This window comes from Coptis chinensis, chromosome 6 (assembly GCF_015680905.1).
Source record: "Coptis chinensis isolate HL-2020 chromosome 6, ASM1568090v1, whole genome shotgun sequence".
Taxonomy (NCBI): domain Eukaryota; kingdom Viridiplantae; phylum Streptophyta; class Magnoliopsida; order Ranunculales; family Ranunculaceae; genus Coptis; species Coptis chinensis.
In genome coordinates, this window is record NC_141461.1 from 86,241,997 (window position 1) to 86,266,079 (window position 24,083).

At 42.9% G+C, this 24,083-nt stretch overlaps 1 protein-coding gene and 1 long non-coding RNA gene across 5 annotated transcripts; both read left to right on the forward strand.

Moving 5' to 3' along the window:
* Positions 1-13,543, forward strand: LOC147495070 (uncharacterized). Of its 4 annotated transcripts, none has more exons than XR_015198854.1 (6): positions 1-70; positions 247-327; positions 12,004-12,191; positions 12,285-12,948; positions 13,023-13,193; positions 13,285-13,543. It is a non-coding gene; the product is annotated as an uncharacterized LOC147495070 (long non-coding RNA). The 4 variants fall into 4 exon arrangements; XR_015198855.1 differs by having other exon boundaries at positions 33-165; XR_015198856.1 differs by lacking the exon at positions 12,004-12,191 and having other exon boundaries at positions 6-70.
* A 7,894-nt stretch (positions 13,544-21,437) lies between these two features.
* Positions 21,438-21,782, forward strand: LOC147495071 (uncharacterized). Its single transcript, XM_086568307.1, has one exon. The coding sequence runs from the start codon at positions 21,438-21,440 to the stop codon at positions 21,780-21,782; it is 345 nt and encodes a 114-aa protein (XP_086424433.1).
* The last annotated feature ends 2,301 nt before the right edge of the window (positions 21,783-24,083 follow it).

The following is a 24,083-nucleotide window of genomic DNA, read 5'->3' on the forward strand; positions in this document are numbered from 1 at the left end:
GTTTTCTCTTTTCACTTTTCACTTTCTTCCTTCGGCTGTTCTCTTTCTTCCTCCTCTAAAATACAACATTGTGAGCTACTTTTTTTTTTTTAAATTCTTCTTCCTATTTTTAAGACATTATAATGAAAAATGAGTTTTAAAACGTGTTAAGTTTTGGGTTATCTGGTAATGTTATGTTTATTTCAATGTTATAATGTATAAGTTTTTAACGTGTTTAGCTAATATGTGGTGATGTTTTATTGGCAGTTGCAAGATTTGATTTTTCTTCATTGAATGGCCATTATCACCAGGAGACTCTTGATAATTTGAGGAAACCAAGTGTTTAAGGTAATAAGAACTTTTTTACTACCCATTTTAACTTAACTTTTGTTTAACTGTGTTGTTTTATGGTTTGATTCTTTATTTTTAAGATTTGGGTAATGGGTATAATCTTCATACTTGATTCATAGCTATGTAGTTAGTTTTTTACTCGAGTTCTTATTTGTGTTTACGAATTTGTGAAGAAAACGTTTTAGTTTTCCAAGTAGGACAAGAATAATGCAAGCATTTTAGAACTAGAAATGTAGATTTGGTCTATATAAGTCGACTTTGTTCCAAGTATACTGCTAATTCTTATAACAATTACATTATTAGTAGTGATTTTATCTAAAAATATAATGGCTAAATCCATTTTAATATTTTAATTATTGGTAAATGATAATAAAAATCCTAGTGAAGTAGAATAAAAATCCTTGACCGACTAGAGAGTTGAACTCACATGTTCGAAGGTGGCTCGAAGAAGTTTGAGTGAAGCAACAAGAAAGGCTTCGTTGGTTTGACCTGTTTGGTGAATGAATGAGAGGTAAGAGATGCATTGCTGAAAGAATTTGTGAAAATGGACACGGTGATCAGCCAATGCCTGTATAATGTTGTCTTGGTGGGAATTGACTTGAGCTTCAATTCGTCTAAGGAGATGAACTAGTGTATATCACAACCAGCTGATATCACAATTTACCAACTTTTCTTGAAGGTCATCAGGAATGTTTCAGGAGTTTTGTATAGGACGTATACATGACATAGGATGTTAGTGGGCACAATGGGACCGGATCTGCGGTATAGGCGGGGAGCAGTCGCGCACGAATCGATCCAGCGGTATCTCAACCGCTCAGAATCTTCTTTGAGACATGGAGTGATGGAGGCGGAACCTTAAATCTGCTGGGGGTAACTGCGCGACCGCGATGGAAAGAGGAGAGATCATGGAAGAGAAAAGATATAAAAAGAGATAGAGAGAGAAAAGGAAAGGAGAGGAAAAAGATCGAGAGAGACGAGTGAGATTGGTGGTTGTAATATTAGTTCATACATTTTGGCCGTGCGGGGAGAGAAGAAAATGGCTACGGTAATAAAGAGAGAGAGGAGTAGGAAGACCTAAGAAAGGACCAATCGGATAAACCCATTGAGGAAGTAGAGAGTCTTTGGGATGGGAGTGGTAGGAAAAGAAGAAGTATCGGATGTGGCGGCAGGCGCCACCGACTTACAGGAGGAGATAGTTAGGTTAAGAGAGGAGAATGACGAGTTGAGAAAGGAGAGGGAGATTACACGGGGTGGAACGGGGCGAGGGGGAACCGAGGCGCGAAGGCGGAAGGGGAGAATATAGAGTGCCCACTACCGGACGTCCGAACCAACAATGGGCATTACTTTAGGGGTGGTTCGGGCTATGATCGAGAAAGATCGGGGAAGTGAATCGGTAGCGAAAAGAGTGATCCGGCTAGCCTGCCGAGAAAGAGGTGGCTAGCCTCAACAAAAATCCGCTGGCGGATTCAATATGGAATTCCGAAGTTCCTAAGAGGTTTTCTCAGCCTAGGTTTGAACGGTATGATGGGAAAGGAGACCCCACTGATCATTTGCATCATTTTCGGCAACAGATGCCGTTATGGCAAGAGAATAAGTATGATGGACTATGTTGTATGATGTTCCCGGCCAGCCTTAAGGGGGAGCCTCGGTTTTGGTATTATCGGTTGGCCAGCGAAGCATAAAAGGGTTAAAAGGGTTTGGAGCAACGCGCCGTTGATCACTTCATTCACGAGGAAGAGAAGAGTGGTTGATATCGCGCCCTTTTAACATAAAACAAAGAGCCGCGAGTCATTGAGGGAGTTTTATGCGATTCAAGGAGGAGACGGCGAGAGGGAAAACACGGATGAACATCGGCGGTCATAGCCTTCCGGCATGGTTTGAGATCGGGGACCGAGTTCATGAGTCCGTATCTAAGATTGAAATTACTACATTGCATGCCCTATACCCAAGAAGGTAGAGAAGTATATCACGATATGAGGATATAATCACGGAACCGCTAAGGAAACGAAGAGGTCGGGGAAAGGCAAATCACGGGGAGGTTGAAAAGATGATCGAAGGGATAAAAGGTAGAGTAGAGGACATAGAAAGAGGATCTTCTGAGGAGGGAGAAGCGAGGGCGGAGAAACACTTGATCGGGGAAAAAAGAGGTCGCGAGAGAAGGCCATACCATGAAAATGGAGCGGACTCCTCTTAACCGACCATTAGAGGAGATCTTGGCTCTCATTAAGGAGCACCAAAATTTTGAGGGGCGCGAAGTATCCCAAGAGAGATAGAAGGGGAAACCATTTTCGCGAGTATCATCAAATCCAAAACCATGCCACGAGCGAATGTTATGCCTTGAAATGGTTAGTAGAGGGATGATTGAAAAAGGAATGCTCGAGAGTTTGTCGGAGGTGCGTCAAGCCGATAGAGTGCCGACCGGCCAGAATTTTTAGTACGATCAATGTCATCTTTAGTGGAGAGACTCGGGGAGGAATGCCCACGGGGACAAGGTAAGGAAGACGGCAAGCCTCCGAACGGGTTAATGAGGTGGTGAAGTGTACCGCGGTTAGTTAGTGGAGCCGCGATGGCGAAGGATCATTATGTTCACCCCAAAAGATTTGGAGCCGATAATTACACCGCGATGAGGCGCCTTGGTAATCACCATAGCAATGGGGAATTATCTAGTTCGAAGGGTGTTAATAGGCTACTGCGATTCGGTTGATTTATTATTTAAAGGGGCCATGGAGGAGATGAACATCGACAAAGGCCCGTTGAAAGTTCCCCAAACCAACTTGTATGGGTTCAACGGCAATATGATGAGAGCCCATAGGGAAGTTCGCCCCGATGACTGCAGTCCGTCGGCGGTATTCACTAGATTCATGGTGGTGGACACCGCTGCGTCGCGATATAATGCAATTTTAGGAAGAAAATGGATTCCGCGAAATGAAAGCCATTCCATCGTCATATTACCAAGTGATCCGCTTCCCTACCAATGGGGAACATATGAAATCGGGGGAGATCAAGTGGCGGCCTGAGAACATCCAACGGATCCGCGGTGAAGAGTTTCGTTCGAGGTACAATGAAAGGGGTCGGCCACGGGGAACCGGGAGTTTCATAGCGATTCTGAGGAAGCGGCGATGACAAAAGGGTGTGAATCGCCCGTTGGGACCAAAGACATTGGATCGCGATTGAAGTAGTGAACTTAAAGTCGAAGTTGAAGAGAAATTTACATCCATAGGGACTGATTTGCCCAAGAATGGAAAAAGAAACTAGTGCGGTTCTTGACGAAAATTCAAGTGTGTTGGCGTGGGCGATTGAGGATATCGAGGGTTTAGACCCGGAGTTTGCATGCCACCATTTACATATGAATGAAAATGCCAAGCCGGTTAGACATAAAATGAGAAGTTTACGTCCCAAATATCTTTGAGGCTATTCGCGAAGAAGTGCACGCGATTGAAAGGGGGCGGAATAATAAGGGAGGTCGAATACGAAATGGTTGTCTAACGTGAGTCGCGGTCACGAAAAAAGAATGGTAAGGTCGATGATGTGTGTTGACTTCCGCGGATGTGAACAAGGAGTGCCCAAAGGATTGTTACCCGATGCAGCGAAAGTGGGCGAAATGGTGGAATGAAACGGCGGGGTTCAAAGTGTTCTCTTTCATGGGCCAGCGTCCATGGGATATAATCGAGTCGCGATGCGGCCCGGATCAGGAAAAGACCACTTTCGTGGTAGAGGGGGGCACATACTGTTACACCAGGATGCCCTTTGGTTTAAAAAATGCAGGGGCGACTTTCCAGAGATTAGGAGAAAGAATGTTTCAAGGGAAGATTAGGAAGGGGATGGAGATATATATTGATGATATGGTGGAAAAGAGTATGTCGGAAGAGGAACACTTGGAAGGTCCGGCAGAAACTTTTCATATACTACTGATCCACATAAACCTGAAACTCAACCCCGAAAGTGTACTTTTGGGGTAACTTCCGGAAAGTTCTTGGGTTATATAGTTACACAATCCGCGGTATAGAGGCAAATCCGAGCAGATCGGATCACCGATAGAAATGCCGCCCCTCGAGAATGTGAAAGAGGTGCAAAGCTTAGCGGGGAGAGAGTCGCGCACTTAATCGATTCATTTCAAGTCCTCGGATAAATGTCGACCTCTATATCGATTATTAAGGAAATCACAAGACTTCAATTGGACCGCTGAATGTGAAGAAGCCTTCCAAGAGTTGAAGAGTTATCTAGGAAAGCACCTTTATTATCGCCGAATCGAACGGGGGAAAACTATATCGTACTTGGGAGTTTGAGTCTGCGGTGAGTTCGGTCTTGGTGCGCGTGGTTGACAAAGTAGAAAAGCCGTGTATTTTCAAAGCAAGACCATGTTAAAAGCGGGGACCGATCTGGCCGAATTGAAATACGCTTTGGCTTTGGTATTTTCTGCCTTAAAGTTAAAGCCTTATTTTGAGGCACACTTTCGATGGTTGTCGTAACAAATTTGCCTCTCAAGCAAGCCTTGAGGCGCAGAAAGTCGGGAAGAATGCTAAAATGGGCGGTAATCTTTGAGTTGCTATGAAATTCATTACCAAGTCGAAGCTGCAGAAAAAAGCACAAGCAAGCAATGGCGGAGGTATTGGCGAGTTCGGCCGAGGACCCAACGTGGGGTGAGGAGATGGTAATGGATCACGAAGGAGAGATTAACCACGACCCCTTGGACCCATGGGATGAACGGAATGGATGGAGAGTTTTCGCAGATGGCTCTGCTACGGATACAGGGAACGGAATAGGCGTAGTCCTGGTGACCCCGGAGAATACTAGGCTGGAATTGTCAATGAAACTAGGGTTCGCAGCTTCAAACAATGAATCAGAGTATGAAGCTGTGATAGCAGGATTAGATTTGGCACAGGACCTCGGCGTGAGAGAATTATCTGTTTACTCTGATTCTAACCTGGTGGTGTGCCAGGTGAACGGGGGTTTTGTGGCTCGCTGCCCGAGGATGGCAAGATACCTGGAGGTCTTACAAAGGAAAGCGAGCAAATTCAGTAAGATCAAATTTACTCATTTGAATCGCGGAGAAAATCGACATGCCGATGCATTAGCTTATGTTGCGGCGGTATTACCAGGATCAGAGGGGCGATCAATTGAAATAAGGGTGTTGGACAAGCCAAGTACCGCGGAAGGGGACTATGTTTGTCTCACCACCGAGATTGATACTGACTGGATAGCGCCCATCAAAACTTTCCTGCTGGGGATGGAAATTGAAAACACACAGGAAAGGCGTAGAATGGAACAGATGAGCCAAAGATACACTCTATTAGACGGGAGCCTATATAAGAGAAGTTTCGGTGGACCTATGCTAAAATGCATAGGGCGGTGTTCGAGAACTATTTGAAGTGCATGAAGGAGATTGTGGAAGTCATTCAGCGGGCGGCAACCACACACCGATTGCTCTCCCGGGGATACTTTTGGCCACACATGAAGAGAGATGCCACGCAGTATGCCAAAAATGCGAAAAATGCCGAGGTTTACACGGTGATTCATCGCCCGGCTGAAATGTTACACGGTGTACTCACCGCTTGGCGTTCGCAATGTGGGCAATGGATATAGTTGGGCGCTTCCATGGCAAGCGGTAAAAGAAGGTTCATGTTAAGCGGCAACGCATTACTTTACCAAGTGGGTTGAGGGCGTGGCATTCTGAATGTGTCAAGGAAGAAAATGTGATCAAATTCCTATGGGAGAATATCATTTGCAGGTTTGGATTGCCGCATACAGTCATAGCGGATAATGGGACGCAATTTACAGGGAAGAAAGTTCGGAAATTCCTTCAAGCGTTCAAAGTGAAGCAGGGGTTCTCAGCCCCCTACAATCCGGAAGGGAATGGGCAGGCCGAGGCCTCAAACAAAGTTATCATGGATAACCTTAAGAAAAAACTAGAGGAGCGGAAGGGAGCATGGGCTGAACACTTACCTCATGTGCTGTGGGCATACCGAACTACACCACGAACATCTACTAATGAATCACCGTTCGCAATGGCGTATGGAGTAGAGGCAGTCATACCAATAGAGATGATAGAATCCACAACAAGAACAAAGGCGGTGGAAAGTGGCCTGAATGAGAGAATATTGGCCGCTTGGTTGAATGTTGTTGAAGAAAAAAAAGACATAGCCCGATTCGGTTGGAGGAATACCATCGGACTCTGCGAGAGACAATATGATAAACGAAAGTGAAGCCACGGAATTTCAATGTGGGTGACTATGTGTGCGGCGTGTTACTCCGGCCACCAAAATAGAGAAAGACGGAAAGTTGGGGCCAAACCGGGAAGGTCCATATGTCATCGAAAAAAGGTACATCGGAACTTATGGATTGCGGTATGGCGGGAGAAAAGATAGAGAGACCGTGGAATATCGAATCTTTGAAAAGAGTTCCATGTCTAGGACCTTTCTTTAATCTTTTCGCATGTGATAGTACTTTATTTGTATTGTTTACTTTTTGACTATGATATAAACAAGCATTCTTCTAAATGAGTTAGAAATAGATAGTAGAATGAAATAAAAGGTGAATATAACCTGTCCGCATGACAAGCGACTATCTACAATTGAAGAAAGCGGGGAAGAGCCGCTTCGCGGACTTCGTGTCCGATCAAACTGGGGGGCAACCCTAACTAGCTTCACAGCTATACATATGAAGAGAGCGGGGAAAAGCCGCCCTTCGCGGACTTCGTGGTCCAAATCAAACCGGGGGCAACCCTAAGTAGCTTCACCGCTATACAATTGAAGAAAGGGGGGGGAAGAGCCGCCCGCGGACTTCGTGGTCCGAATCAAACTGGGGGCAACCCTAACTAGCTTCACAGCTATACAATTGAAGAGAGCGGGGGGGAAGAGCCCTTCGCGGACATCGTGTCCGAATCAAACTGGGGGCAACCCTAACTAGCTTCACAGCTATATGAAGAGCCGGGGAAGAGCCGCCCAGCGGACTTCGTGTCCGAATCAAACTGGGGGCAACCCTAACTAGCTTCACAGCTATATGAAGAGAGCGGGGGGGAAGAGCCCTTCGTGGACTTCGTGTCCGAATCAAGCTGGGGGCAACCCTAACTAGCTTCACAGCTATATGAAGAGAGCGGGGGGGAAGAGCCCTTCGTGGACTTCGTGTCCTAATCAAACTGGGGGCAACCCTAATTAGCTTCACAGCTATACAATTGAGGAGAGCGGGGGGGAAGAGCCCTTCGCGGACTTCGTGTCCTAATCAAACTTGGGGCAACCCTAAGTAGCTTCACCGCTATACAATTGAAGGATCGGGGAGAGCCGCCCGCCGGACCGCGTGTCCCGAATCAAACCGGGGCAACCCTTGCGAATGTTACGCTATCGTATACAAATGCAAATAAAAAGGAATACAAGGAAAATCAATTGATAAATACTACACAATAATGATATCTCGATCAAGCACAAAAGACATTGTTCATCACAAACACAAAGGACATTGTTTCTTACACGCATAAAGAAAGGGTTCAAAATAAACAAATCCAAAGGCATCAACAAAGAAAGAAATCCGACATAAATCATTGTTGAGGATTAGTCGCCGGCTCTTCAACAGAAGTATGTTCATTTTCACCAACAGCCATGCTGGGGTTTTCATTCATTTCCATTGGTGAGGGGTCGGCGCTAGTCATAGGTGTCGTCGCGTCGTCGGTAGGCGTCTCGGCCGCTTCGGGATGCACGGTTGGTAATACCAAGGAGGGATCGGCAACAGGAATGGGCGCTGGGAGAAGACGGCCTGCAGCGCTAAGTTGATCAAGTTGTTGTTTTAATTCCCGTGCAATTTTCTTGGTAGCGAGGTTTCTGAATCGATCTGCGGCCTCTTGGACGGCCTTGTCTACAGCGGATTGGATGGCGAGCTTCTCCTTCTCTTTGAGGCTGTCCATTTTAGAATTGACACCCGCTACGTAGTCGCGGTGCTTGTCCTCAGCCGCCTGAAGCTCCTTATGGATCTTGACTGCCTTGATCCGTAAGTCATCCCTTTCCTTCTCCAGCTGGGCATACTTCGCTTTCCAGCCATCAGGACCATTAATCTCCAGCTTAGCCGCCTCCAAGTTCTCCATCATCTTTGGTAAGTCCATGCGGCTACACATAGCCGATATCTAGGCTTAACTGCGGAGACATACTGGGTTAAAGGGTAACACCAAAAATATAGCGCAATGAAGTAAGAACACAAAAGATAGTGGCCGATAGAGTCAAAAACGCGTACCTTCTCCCATCCAGTGTAAATGGACGCCCTATGGGAAGCAACGGTACCAGAATCTCCGTAAGCTTGATCCCGAGGAAGATGAGAGCTGAAGAATAGGGAGGCGGCGACAGCTGGATTGTCCAAAGCTGAGTCTCGCGTAGTAACATCGCGGTCCCTAGCCTTGAACTTGGGATGCCACACTTCAACAGGGCCAGACGTTAAAGGACCAGCTGAAGAAGACTCCTGTCTGGGGCGGCGAGAAGATATAGCAGGCCGTGGTGGTTCATTGCGGCCAGCGGTAGGTGGAGGAGCGGTGGAAGAAACTTTAGCCCTTTTGGTGGGAGGGCTCTTGTGGGACATCTCGACTGGAGCGTCTTCATCAGAGTCGCTGTCCCAAAGCTTATACTTGTTCACGTCCATTTGAGGGGCAGAAGAGGGAGCAGAAGTAGGAACAATTTCGTCCTCCCAGTCAGCCACACGAGAGTACGAAGGGTTAGGCGTCTCGGCGGTAGTGGTCTTATTTTTTGGCGGCGGCTGCGTTGGGCAACGGCTCGTGAATGAGAGATTTTGGTTGTATAGTTGAATGACTTGTAGGCGGGGCGCTTTCTTTTTGAGATGGGATGGTTTGGGCTTTCTTTCTTTGGGGCGGCAGCGATAGATAGGGGCCTTGGTATTTGCCAATGTCTTTTAGAGAAGGGTCAAGTAAGAGAGGAGTGGCTTTTTCCGGATCGATACCAAGGACTTCACAATCGCGGCACTCCCTAGTTCGCGGAGGGATTGGAAAATTTCTGAGTAAACACCGTTGTATACCTGGGATCGCGAATCGGGTCTCCAACCTACATCACCAAGAATAAGGGCAAGTTAACGACAAGTGAAATCTACATACCGCGACTCAAAACTGCTTACTTACCGCTTGTTAGGAAATGGAGATGCCTCAAAGAAACTTCTGGAGGGAGGTCCGCGGATAAAAAACTACCGGACACATACAACGGTATGCGGTGCCACACCTTGTCGAGGTGGTGATGTGAAGAAGGAAAGACTTCTTTTGTGGGCCGAGTCGCGTGAAAGGATTGATATCCCACACTCCCCAGTTTAGTGCTTTTTTTTATATAGAAGTGGGAAAGGATATCGCGGAGTTGGATTTTGGGGGAGTGAGTCAAATTGTAGTGATTGGCGGCATACATAACACGCCAAAAGTTACCTATGCCTTGGCGGGGGAGGAATGTTGAAATGGTTCTGGACCTCGACATCAAGGAGAGTCAAGGGGAACGCGAAACCGCCGCAAATCATCCTACAATAGCGGCGAGATAACCGGACCACGGTGGTACCAAGTGAGGAAAATGTGTGACACCGCATTAACCGTGTTCGAAATTACGTCACTAGGTATGCCATAAGCGCTTTAACGGCGTCTAGATTGGGTCTGCGGTAGTAAGAAGGCGGAGGTGGCAGAGAAGGTTTCCTTCCAGAAGTAGATGGAACAGCGGTGGGATCGGTAGAATCGGATCGTTCCGCGGACTCAGATCGGTCCGCGGAGGGCTGACTTGATCTATGGGTAGAGGGTCCGGATTCGCCGGATTTGGTGGCGGAGGATTGGGTGGAGCAGATAGCCTCACATTCCGATGAAGACATAATGGAAACAGTACTAAGGAGGAAGTTTACAAAAAGATAGAAGCGCAATCTTAGAAAAGAAGAAACTGATGGAAGCAAATCGTCCAAAAATAGTGAATACCAAATAATGAGAGGAAAAGAAAAACAGTGTAAAGGGGAAGACAAACCTGTAACGAGAGGACCAAAGCTATGGAGGCATGAGAACACCCGAGTTGGAGAGCTATTGAAGAAAACAAAGATGAGAAACGATGAGGAAAGAGTTTGAGAAAGGGAATTTGAAGAGGTAATAAGGGTTTGTTTGGTTATGAGGGTTTTGAGGGTGTTGAGGGTTTTAAGAGAAGAGAGAGATTTGAGCGGGATTTGAAGGGGCAGGGGCACAATGGTATTAACCAGCAGAGGACCAAGGAAATGGGGACGCGTGTTGGTCTCGATTTTCGAAGAAACAAGAAACGAGGCGCATGCGCCGTATTTCCAGTTGGCAGTACAGAGGAAACACGTGGAGCACGTGCTACTGGAAAGAGGATAAGGGGACAGAGTAGATGGGGCCAGAAAGAGAAGTATTCCAAGAAAGGGGTATGGCCTGAGACCGGGTAGTTCTCGGCCACATTGTAGTTCGCGGACCATCAATGCGACCGAGAGAGGGCATCTGTATAGGACGTATACATGACATAGGATGTTAGTGGGCACAATGGGACCGGATGCGGTATAGCTGGGGGAGCCAGGTCGCACCAGATCAGATCCGCGGTATCTCAACCGTTCTGTAACTGCTGCGAGACATGGAGTGATGGAGGGCGGAACCTTAACTGCAGGGTAACTGCCGCGACACGTGGAAAGAGGAGAGATCATGGAAGAGAAAAGATATAAAAGAGAGATAGAGAGAGAAAAGGAAAGGAGAGGAAAAAAGATCGAGAGAGAGACGAGTGAGATTGGTGGTTGTAATATTAGTTCATACAAGTTTGTTGGTATTCTTTAAATCTAAGCATCACATAAAGAATAATCTGACTGTTACTTCCCTTTCTTCCATTTCCAAGTCATATGTTGTGGTGAAGTGTTACTGTCCATCCTGAAGTTATCTTACATTTAGCTATTCACTACAACCATTCAAGTGATTGGCTTCGGACACACCATTTGTGCCAGTTTAGAGCATGCATCTATTTGGGACTATGTAAGGAGTTGCATTGGTTCACAAAAATTTGCAGGAAAAGTTCTGCCTGCATCTTGTGTGACACGGTTGGTGGTGAAGAGAGGGGGGGACTGAACATTAAAATCTCTATATAAATATTGTCAAGCGAAGCTTTCATAGAGTCATATTTGCATCCTGCATGTTTTTTTGACTAGTGGAGTCGCAAGCTTACAATAACTTGGAGGAAGAAAACAGATGAGGTGATAACTCATCTAGCCATTTTTGTCACCGCTGGTATGATTAACAAGTGGGATTTATAAGTGAGCCAACTGGTATAAAAAAAAATAGTAAGCATGCATTTTAGGGTTTTAAGGTTTATTAGCATGTATTTTAGGATTTTAGGCTTTGACACACCAAGTATAAACACAATGGTAAGCAGAAAAAGGGTAGGGACGTCAGTCAAGGATCCAGAAGACCAGAACAATCATTACCGGCTCAGGACACTACATTAGACAGTAGGGCATCAGTCAAGGACTATCTGTACATAAAATACAACCCCTAATGGAACTATGTAAGAATTACATTTTTGGAACCGACCATAAGGAACATATGATCACCTGCAGTCATCAAACCCCCAGCCTTCTCTGTTTTACACTATTTTTCTTTCACAAGTAATTAAGCTAATGATAAGCTCTATCACAACCCTACCAAGTTCTAATGGGCAAGAAGAACATGATGTTTTACAGTCATCATGGAAGAAGAACATGATGAGGAGATAGATGTTTCTAATGGGCAAGAAGAAAATTTGCATCAAGTTGATGAGAACGAGAGCGATGGAGAGTCTAAATTGGGAATATATTCCGGAGGTCCTATAGATAGCAAAGTTTTGGTCGATTATGAGGACCATATTGCTCACAAGATTTGGGCTGGAAAGGTTTTTTTTTTTTTACATCTATGCTTAATTCATTTTATAGTTGTGTTATTTATTTATTTATTTATTAAATTAAAATCTTGTTTAATTTTGTAGGAAAGAGGTATTCTAAAACTGCACCACCATACCGTCAAACTAGAGCAATGGGACATAAGTGAAGAACCACCTCTTTTCCAAAGGAAGCTAGAAGCTACTGGGTTGTTAAACTTAGCCTTGTATTCGTGGAAGAACTTCAATGCAGTAGTGATTTCAGCATTTTGTGAGAGATGGCATCAAGAAACACTACTTTCCATCTCCCATTTGGCGAGATGACCATTACTCTCGATGATGTCAGCCAAATTTTGGGGATTCCAATCAAAGGTCTTCCAGTGGAGGGAATCTATTTGTTACGTAAAGGAAAAGCAGAAGAATTGCTTATACAAGGGATTGATTTGACGGCCGAAAATGTACCCAAAGTGAAAAAGGGGCATGTGACTCTAGAGTGGTTAAGGAAGACATTCTCTAACACGCCGAAGATGCTACGGCTGAAATTGTTGACTGTCATGTTCGAGCTTATTTGTTGTTTCTTTTGGGGTGTACAATCTTCAATGACAAGTCGGGAGTTGGTGTACACGTTGCCTACTTGCAGGTGTTGCTGGAGGTTGACAATGTTTCAAAGTATGCTTGGGGTGCTGCTGCGTTGGCTTATTTATATAGGGAGTTAGCAAAAACATCTCAACGAAATGGGAGACAAGTTGCCGGGTGTATGACATTGTTGGAAGTAAGTAGTATTTTATTATTGTAGGGAGTTATCTCATTTTTAAAATTTGATTTGTTCACAAAATACTTTTGTAGGCTTGGGTGTATGAACACTTTCGTCTTCAAAATTCTCCCATAATCAATATGGACTTTAAAAGGGATATGCCTCGTATGAGACGGTGGATGGTATATCCCTCACTTTCAATGGCCACAATGTCTTCTTTAATCTACCTTCGGGAGGAGATAGACTTATTATCAGCTAGAGAAGTAAGGATATAAGTTTAATACTTTCTTATTATAATTTGTTAGTTTGTAAAATGATGGAAAAGAATGACAATTATGAATTTTTGTGTGTTAGGTTTATTGGGACCCTTACAAAGATGGTCGTGACATCCGACCATTAGTGTTATCAGGCTGGGGGATTTTATCTCCTAATCCTCTGTTCTTGCTGACATGTTCATTGGACTCAACCACCTACTAAGTTGGGGAAGTTATCAGTTTATGTTTTTTGTAGGATTGCTTGGAGAACTACAGACGGTTCTGTATTTGTATATGTTGCAGTCAAAGCAGCCCTTACAAAGATTTGATAGAAACAATTTTAAGCACACTTCCGATTTTTCCTTGTTTTCTGTCAATTTCGTAGTAGTAGTAACTACAAACTAGATTATTACAGGAAGCCAGGAAGAGACTGTGTAACGTCTGTGTACCTTGAAACATTAAATCCAAGTTAAACTTGGAGGATCTGCCAAAGCCCAACTTGCTTTTTGAGGAAAAAATAAAGGCTCCTTGATATGTCACCTCTTTGAACTTCAAACTTGTTCTCAAATGGAATAGAAATTGGAAGTTAGAATTCAGAGAATAAACTGACTATTTGATGGATCACTGAGACACTAAAAAGTTTCGATTTAACTGACTTTGGTTGTTGTAATCTCTTCTTAAATGTCGTAAGTGTTTCAAACAAATTTTGGTGGAGAAAGAAATGTGATATCCATCTTTACAGAAATGTGATAACTTACTAATAAGTTGCTAGAAAAAATTCCATCTTTCGGTGTAAGACAGTCCAGTCCAACTAGTCCAACTAACTAAAGCAGAAATGCTAGCCAGTTGAGAACGTCTTTTCGCTTTAAGTTAGTTTATTTAAACTGATCTTAATACAGGACTAGCAAAATCTAATCTAACTGTAAGACATTCCAGTCCAACCAACTAAAGCCGAAACGCTAGCCTAGTGAGAACGTCTTTTCGCTTTAAGTTAGTTTATTTAAACCGATATTAATGTAGGACTAGCAAAATCTAATCTAACTATAAGACAGTCCAGTCCAACCAACTAAATCAAACAAGGCTAGCCAACAAAATCTAATCTAAGTGTAAGACAGTCCACTCCAACCAACTAAAGTAGAAACGCTAGCCTGGTACGAACGTCTTTTCGCTTTAAGTTAGTTTATTTAAACCGATCTTAATGTAGGACTAGCAAAATCTAATCTAAGTATAAGACAGTCCAGTCCAACCAACTAAATCAAACAAAGCTAGCCAGCAAAATCTAATCTAAGTGTAAGACAATCCAGTCCAACCAACAGAGACATAAAGGGATAGTCTAACTGGAACATCTTTGTTTATATAAGTTAGTTCAATTAAACCATTCCTAATGCAGGACCTACACATTTCGCCTATGTATGTATAAGGCGGTTCATTCCAACTAACAAAAAGGGCATAGAGTAGCCCAATGTGAACATCTACTTTTTTTAAGTTAGTTAAATTGAACCATTCTGACCAACACATCTCTCTTCATTTGAAATTTGAAATTTTGACAAAATATTTCGGTACAACTTACTCTAAGGTCGGATTTCAAAATTCAAATTCAAATTTTAAGGGATTGAGATTTCACCGAAATTTAAAATCAATTTGAAATTTGAAATTTTGGGCAAAAAATTTCAATTTCAATTTTGTGTTTTGAATTTCAAGTTGGTTTTGTGTTATCACTAACTCCAATTTCAATTCAATTCATGTTTTCATATTGTATTGAACATGAAATGAATAATACAAACCAAATTACCAAAATATTGTGTTCGAAATTTTACTAAAATTTAAAATTCAAATTCAAATTCAAATTTTAAAATTTGGGTGGGAAATTTCAATTTAAATTTCATATTCAAGACTTCAAGACTTAATATGAAAAAATAAAAAAAATAAAAAACTACAAATCAATTGACCAAAAATTTTGAATCAAAGTTTTCCTTCACTATATATATATGCTTTGAACCCAAAACCCTAAATCCTAAATTGAGTCGTGTATTTAAATTCCAAAAATAATTTTGTGAGCCAAAATTCAATAATAAATTTTGAATTAAAGAAAAAAAAAATGTTGTTCAAATTCAATTTCATTCACATTTCTGTAAAATACAAAACCTTATTCATAAACCTTAAACCCTGAACCCATATGTACATCTATAGGCTATAGTGTAGTGGAGAAGACCATAAAATAAATATGTAATATTTAGGTGTATAAACAATGGTTAGTAATATTTTTTTAATTATTGTCTTAAAATAAAGATTTTGTCAGCCACTATGAACCAAATTTGAGTGAATTACTAAAAATTGACCAATTTTGACCAACTAAACGGTTTATAAACCCAAAACCCTAAACTGAGTCGTGTATTTAAATTCCAAAAATAATTTTGTGGGCCAAAATTCAATAATAAATTTTGAATTAAAGAAAAAAAAATATTGTTCAAATTTAATTTCATTCACATCTCTGTAAAGTACAAAACCTTACCCATAAACCTTAAACCCTGAACTCATATAGTGTAGTGGGGAAGACCATAAAATGAATATATAACATTTAGGTGTATAAACAATGGTTAGTAATGTTTCTTCATGTATCCTCTGTAAAAGTATAAAATATTTCAAACATCTATTTGCCCAACTACACTAATCGACAAAAATTGGATCTCCTTCGAAAGCTTCCGCTTGAGCAATCCCTTGAACATTCAACCCTTGGAATGCCTCCACACGGGTTTTCACTAGAATTTCCCAAATTTTTGCTATTTCTAGACTATTCTCGCTCCCAAAACAACACTATTTTTGGAATTGGGTAACCATCTTCCAAATCTAGTTTAATGTAATGATTACTATTAACATAACCGATCCCAAGCACATTAACATTGTTTAGATCCACCGGAGATCTCATAGGGGAGAAAGGTATAACAATATGATGTAGAGAACTGTACAAGCACAACGCCAAATCTCGACGCAAAACAAATACCCAATAATAGGCATATCCATCCATTTGTTCCTCTTGGCACGAAGTTCTCTTCTTTTTCCTTATCCTTTTATTTAATCCATCAACAACTTCACCCTGGAAAATATCCTCACATAATATTCCTCATTTGACATTAACTTACTTAATAACTCTTGTCTCATCCAAAACCAGTCGGTTTCTTTTCTTCCCAAAGCCAAGCAGAGAGCCCTGAAACCACAATTTCCATTGCCGACGGGGTCTTCAAAACCAACAATAAACTGTAGCAATTCACGCGAAAAACACATTTTATATCCAGATTGAGCAATGGAGCAACTGACATCAAAACTCAGTTTCTTCTTCCCCTTTGAAACATATGGTTTGGCCTTGGGATTCGTTATAGATTGTAGAGTCACAGGTGGAGCATCTGGAGGATGCTCAATTTTATTAATGGAGCAACCAACATCAACATTTTGTTTCTTCCTCTTTGAAACATATGGTTTGGCCTTGGGATTCGTTATAGATTGTGGAGTCACGAGTGGAGCATCTGGAGGATGTTCAATTTCATTAATGGAGCAACCAACATCAAAATTTGGTTTCTTTCTCTTTGGAACAAATGGTTTGGCCTTGGGATTCGTTATGGATTGTGGAGTCACGGGTAGAGCATCCGGAGGGTACTCAAACCATAACGGATCTCGGGTAGTTGACCACTATTCTTTTGCTGGCCTCTTCTTAGTACTGCCCTTAGGATGGCCTTTTGGTGTAGCATCCTCCTTTGGTGGCTCCAATGATGAACTTTCAGGCGTTGCAAGTTCCATGAGCATCTTTATCATAGCATGGCCCAAAATATCGCCGAGATATCCGATATCTCGCCGATATATCTCGGTAAATTGGTACACCGATATCGATATTTCCGACATATATCCACCGAATATTGAACCCCTTTTTTTCCGAGATATATTGGAATTTCCGATATGAAAGTTTATATCGCCGATATAATCGATATTTCCGAGATAATCGATATATATCAGTTGACTTTTTGACCAATTATTTATTGAAATTTCCGAGATATCCAAAATATATCGGTGAGATATCCGATATTTTAGAAACTTTGGACTGGTCACCAAAAAAACCGAGATATCCGATATATCCGATATATCTCGGTTTTTGGGTACACCGATATATTAACCGATATCGAAATTTTGGGCCTTGTATCATAGATCTCTGTTGGTCTTCAGAAGTCGATCCTAGTCGTTGAATAAATAAATCCATAGTTGGTTTGTAATCAACACCAATAGGATCACTGGCTCTCGGTTCAATAGACAATTTTTTCCAAAATTCATCAATTTCAGAAAGAGGTATTCTGTACCCTTTTTGTTTTAGTATCACTAGCTCATGCGCACACGGCAAAACGTGTGAAGTACGCAAAGTGTGGTCGCAAACACTATCATCTACCCCAATGACATCTATATGTCTCATCTCTTCCAAAATCAAATCTAATGCTCTCTTTGAAATAAATCCTCTGAGCTCACTAAAAAACTCGTCATTGTGCTCGTGCTAAAATTTAGTTAAACTCCTCTTAAAAGAGGCTCTAATTTTGCTCATCTCAATATTGATAACTGGATGGATCAATTTCCACATTCCAAGAAAATCATGTTTGTATGTTCCCTTCAAGCTCGACTTCAGTCGAGCATGCAATCATTCCACCCTATTTGTCGTAGTGTTTCTGTTCCGGCCCCCACAAATGTGGCCCAATATAAGCCCAATTCAATACAAGCCCACGCTCAGAGCCCAACTATAAGCAAGCCCACGCTCAGGGCCCAACTATAAACAAGCCCACGCTCAGAGCCCAACTATAAACAAGCCCACGCTCAGAGCCCATGCTCAGAGCCCAACTATAAACAAGCCCACGCTCAGGGCCCAACTATAAACAAGCCCACGCTCAGAGCCCAACTATAAACAAGCCCACGCTCAGAGCCCATGCTCAGAACTTAACTATAAACAAGCCCACGCTCAGAGCCCAATTATAAACAAGCCCACGCTCAGAGCCCATGCTCAGAGCTTATCTATGAAAAAGCCCATGCCGAAAGCCTACATTCCACGAAATGACGCTTCTCCGCCAGCCTCCAACTTCAATCCACGAACCGACGCTTCTCCCGCCAGATTCTCAACTTCATCCCACGAGCTGACAGTTCTCCCGCCAGCCTCTCCACTTCATCCCACGAAATGACGGATGTCCCGCCAGCCTCAACTTCATCCCACGAGCTGACAGATGTCCCGCCAGCTCTCCAACTTCATTCCACGAGCTGACAGATGTCCCGCCAGTTCTCCAACTTCAATCCACGAACTGACAGTTCTCCCGCCAGTTCTCCAACTCCATCCCACGAGCTGACAGTTCTCCCGCCAAAACCAACTTCAATCCACGAACTGACAGTTCTCCCGCCAGTTTTCCAACTTCAATCCACGAGCTGACAGTTCTCCCGCCAGTGAAACCAACTTCATTCCACGAGCTGACAGATGTCCCGCCAGTTCTCCAACTTCATTCAACGAGCTGACAGATGTCCCGCCAGTTCTCCAACTTCAATCCACGAACTGACAGTTCTCCCGCCAGTTCTCCAACTTCATCCCACGAGCTGACAGTTCTCCCGCCAGCTCTCCAACTTCATCCCATGATTGGACAGTTCTCCCGCCAGTTCTCCAACTTCAACCCACGATTGGAATATTGGAGAACGAGGAAGTAACTATCACCAATGCTACCTATAAAATCCAACCTTCGTCATTTTTCCAGAACTACGCAATCGAGACTTGATCCCAAGCAATATCTTTGGGTACGTAGGCAACTTCAAAACCGAAGTCCAGTCTCATCTTTCCCCAATCACCATCTCCTTCACCATCTCCAAAAAACATTACTCACAACCCTCAACTGGTGTGTTTTGGCAAATCTTGCTGAAACATATTTGGCGCCGTCTGTGCTCCTACCCTCAACCACAAAACAAAAGTTACGTCAATGGCTTCTCGAAAAACAAACAACGGTGAAAGTATCCCTTTTACCGCACAAGTTCAGCATTCACCTTCTTCTGCTGCGAATTCATTTTCCAAGTCCGATGGTCCTCGGCCATCTGCGACTGAGAGAGTGGGTATTCACGTACCAGATCCATCAACTCAGGTAGACCGTCGTCTCCGACAATTGGAGAGCAAGAATAACAATCAAGAAAAACAAACAAATTCGGCTTCTCGAAGATGATTCAGGCTCCACGGCAAAAAGTTTGGGATCGCTTGAACAACAAGCATCTCTCACAAAGACTCCGAAAGTACAAACTCCCACACCAAGAGAAACCGTGTGAAGTCGCTACGAAAGGCTTCACAAAAAAAAATGTGCAACGCCGAAAAGCCTACACTTTCCAAAGTAATCGTAGTTTAATCCACAAACTCCTCTGCCGACCTAGATGCAAAACCACCCCGCGGAGGGATCACCAACTCACAAAAGATCTCATGACAAAACCGGTTTTGCCGATTCAACCGTGCTAAAAGAGATCGGCAAAATATCCATATAGGTCGGCAAGATAGACTACCCAACCAACGAAAAACAATGAAGTTCCTACCCCAAACTCTAGGAGGGTAGGCAAGCTTAGTACAAGTCCTCGTCGCAATAGCAATATCTACCGATCTCAACAAAGAAGACTATTCACCGTGCAGTTCAGTTCACAATCTAATCGCCTCAAGTTGTAGTCCTAATCCAAGAGCTCATTGTCGGCCAAAGTATGTTGACAATGGTAGCGATGGAGATGGAGACTCACTTGCAACAGTCGAGAAAATGGTTCTCGATGATCCAAAGACTCCGTCCGTATTCTCCTCGATGTTCACCATAGGAGAAGAAGGAACCGATCTCCACTCATGGCTCGGTCACCTTCACCTACATGGACGGTCGACGAACTCACTCCCCTCCTCCTCAAGAAATCTTGGCCAAAACGCCCACGTTAGGTCGGGACCATCGTCGAGAGAATGTTCCATTTTCTGAACGACGCCTCCATGAGATGATACTTGGTCGTTAATGATAAGGAGTCACGAAAAACAAAATTCAAATCTCGCTATAAAAAGTGGTATCGATTCTCCTTTCTCTCTCGAATCCAAACAACTGTTCATCACAAGGACTTCAAGCCCGTAAATTCAAAAGTATGATGAGATTGATGGAGATCCTTTGATGCATCTTGTTAATTACGTAAAACAAGATGATCTTATGGACTTTCGACGATGCTCTTCTTTGCAAGTTATTCCCGGCCCACACTCATTGAATTGAGTCGATGAGATGGTTTAACATGCTTCCGTAAAGATCCATCCACAATTTTACCGATCCGCTTACAAGTTTGCCGAGCATTTTCGGCCACAACCGAAAGAACCAAACATATTGATTCTCTATTCAGTATTAAACAACAAAAAGAAGAAAAGCTCAGTAAGTTTGTTGCGAGATTTCGGAAAGCGGCTGTTGAAATCCCAGATGCATCTGATATTCTTGTCATTTATGCCTTCAAGGAAGGCATTAATTATGATAGGGACGGCATTTACAACTCTATTGTAAAAGACGTCCCAACAACTCGTTATGAACTTTTCTCTCGAACTCAACAGTTTATTCGAGTTGAGGATGATGCATCGGCACGGGTTCACAGAGATAGGGATCGAATAAGCAAGCCACAGGAACAGAGTCAAAAATCGAAGTTTCAACAAACAACCGATCAAAAGTCCAAGAGTGATGGTAGGCCACAACAATGGAACGGCAAAGAACAAAAGAAACTTCCAGAGTTAAAGCTTACCGCCCTCAACGAGAAGTACGATGTTATCTATGAGAAGATTAAGGGAAAGAATATCTTATCTCCACCTTTTCCTCTCTCCGAAGATACCAAGGCTACACGCGACAAATCCCCTCGTGGTGCAAATTTCACGATGATTTTGGTCATGAAACCAACAATGCCGATCTCTAAGGGGTAGAATCCAAGGTTTGATCGAGAAAGGTATGCTCCGTGGATTATGTGGTTTGGGTAAAACGAAACAAGCTTTTTAGTCGCTATCGCACACAATGTAATCAAAGTCGGTCATGCCGAGTTGATTCAATGTCTAATACCCAAATAGAAGAATTTCAATCACTCCAAGATCATCGATCTCACCACCACTATGTTTATAGTGGATATGATTTTCTCCACGGAATGGGTAATCAAAACTTATGAGGAAGGACCTCTCTCGTTGGATCCACAATGACCTGATAGGAGTGCACCATCCTCATTATGATGCCGCCAGTAATACAAGCTTTTGTTGGAATTCACCGTGTGCAGAAAATCATGATCGATACAGGTAGTTCGGCAAGTGTGATCTACAAGCGTTGTTACAAAGGACTCAACCTCCCCGATAAAATGATAGTTCCCGATCCAAATCCTATCATTGGCTTCGATGGGACAGCAGCAACATCAGTTGGTAGATGCTCTCTTCCGGTGACATTAATGAACAAGGATGTTACAATTGATTTTCTTCTCTTGGATTGTAACTCCTCCTACAATGTCATTCTGGGAAGAGATTGGATTCACTCAATGGGAGCTGTCGTTTCGACTTTCCATCGCTATCAAGTTACGGTGTGATGGTAGGGTATGCAAAGTTCGGCGAGTGATCGATAGCGCCTTTGAAGTGCCATGAGTCCGTACTCAAGATTATAAAGATTCGAAGTCAAGGGTAACACCATCCTAAATGTCGATGGGAAAAAGTAGCAATTACAGAATTCCATTGACCGGGTAAACGCTATGGAGCAGCGTTTAGGTGGCCCCCACCATCGATAGACTCCTCGGCACAGATCGGCAACAAAGAAGAAGAAACCACTTTTATTTCTGGAAATTTCCAAGAAAGAACAGGATAATCTCATTGAGCTTTTGAAGAAAAAAATTGCACGCGGTTTTGCGTGGACGGTCCGAACAAATGCCTAGGATTGATCCTTCACTTGCATGTCACAGTGGATATCGACAAAACACAAAAAGCCAAGTATAAGTCGGAAGCCTCGCCGAATGGCTCCCGATCGAAAAGCTCAAAGTGAAAGAAGAGATCGACAAACTTCTAAGTGTTAATTTTATTAGGCCTCGTACTATATCCTAAAATGGATATCAAATGTAGTAGCAATCCCTAAGAAAAAATGGGAAACTTAGAATCTGTGTTGATTTTATCGATGTCAATAAAAAATGTCCCGTTCACCCGTCGTGATCCTTTGCCTCGTATTTCTGAAATGGTTGATGCCACTTCAGGGGTTTAAACGAATTTCTTTTATGGATGCCTCAATGGGATTTTATCAAATTGCATTAGCCAAGATGAACAAGAACTTACAACTTATTTTCAAGGATGTATCATCAATGTCTACACTGAATACCCTTTTGAGAAAAGTTCTTCAAAATGCCGATTCGAAATGATTAGCGTAATGGGAAACATATTTGAGTGCCTACTGAAATTATCTACAAAGCCCGATCATCCGAGAAAGGCCACGAATGGCATCACTTATGGCGATTTTCCGTCGATGACATACCGACCATGGAAGAGCAGTTTGACGAACCTCCTCCTAATCCACAACAAGGATCGGCCGATCCATCCACAAGTGCCGACCTACTTTATGGACTATACACACGGACGCCCAAGAACAAATCAGTTCAAGCCTTGGTTGCATGTGTTTTGATCCGACCGATGGCGAGAAAATTGAAAAATCTGTTCATTCGGATTTTGGCGATCAAACAATGAAGTGAATATGAAGCGTTCTCTTTATGCAATGCGAAACGCACTTGACACAGGGGCTTACAAAAATCGAAGTTATTCAATCGACTCAAAGCTTGTTGTCATAATCAATTTGGCGGATCTTTTGTTGCTCGAAATGATAGGATGGTCGCATATGTCCAAAAATGCATGAGCTATCCATTCATTTCAAATCCATTGTTTGTTCACCAACTCTCAGAATGATAATCGTCATGCCGATGCCTTAGCCTATCTCTCTCGCGCAGCTTGATGTTAACAATGAAAGAAAAATCTATATTGATTTCCAACCTTTTCCAAGCATAACCGCCATAGAAGAACATGTTCAAAACTTATATATTGCTCATCTATGCTATTTCCGGGCGACATCTCGAAATTCAATTCGAAAGCAAGTGAATGCCGTAACAACAAGGAAAAGAAAGAGAGAAGAGCTAGCTCAATCGGCCGGCACAAGTTCAGAATCTCACTCAGAGGAAGCAGCTCAAGAAGATTTAGCCGACCATCAAGGTTTGGCCGATCATCGTGTTGAGAGTGATTCTCCACCCACACATGATGCCGACCAAATCAATGTTGATATGGAAGATGAGTCCCACGAAGCAGATAATTCTCCAGAAGTACCACATTTGGATCTCCAATCTATCGACGGTGACACTTCACCAGATGATTGGAGACCTATTTATTTAGAATTTCTGCAACATGGAACTCTACCTGAGGATTCGTCGCTTTCCTACAAAATTAAGAGAGATGCCTGGAAATTTGTCATAATTCCAAATTCTAAAGGAAATCTCCTACTTTATAGGAAAGCAAATAATTTCAGTCCTCTTTTCGGATGTCTTTCCAAAGATCAAGGTCATCTAGTTCTCAAGAGATACACTGACTTTGTGGAAACCATTCTGGGGGACGTAGTCTTGCACATAAAGCCATGACTCAAGGATACTGGTGGCCTAGCATGCAAAGACACTCAACAGAATTTGCCCAAAAATGCATACCATGTCAAAAACATGCAAATATGGGCAAACTTCCAAAGAACGAACTCCACCCAATTCTAAGCCATTGGCCTTTTGCGAAATGGGGCTTGATATTGTGGGACCCCTACCAAAGGCTCCCCGGAAGTGTAATGATTTTTATTGGTTGCGATCGATTATTTCACTAAATGG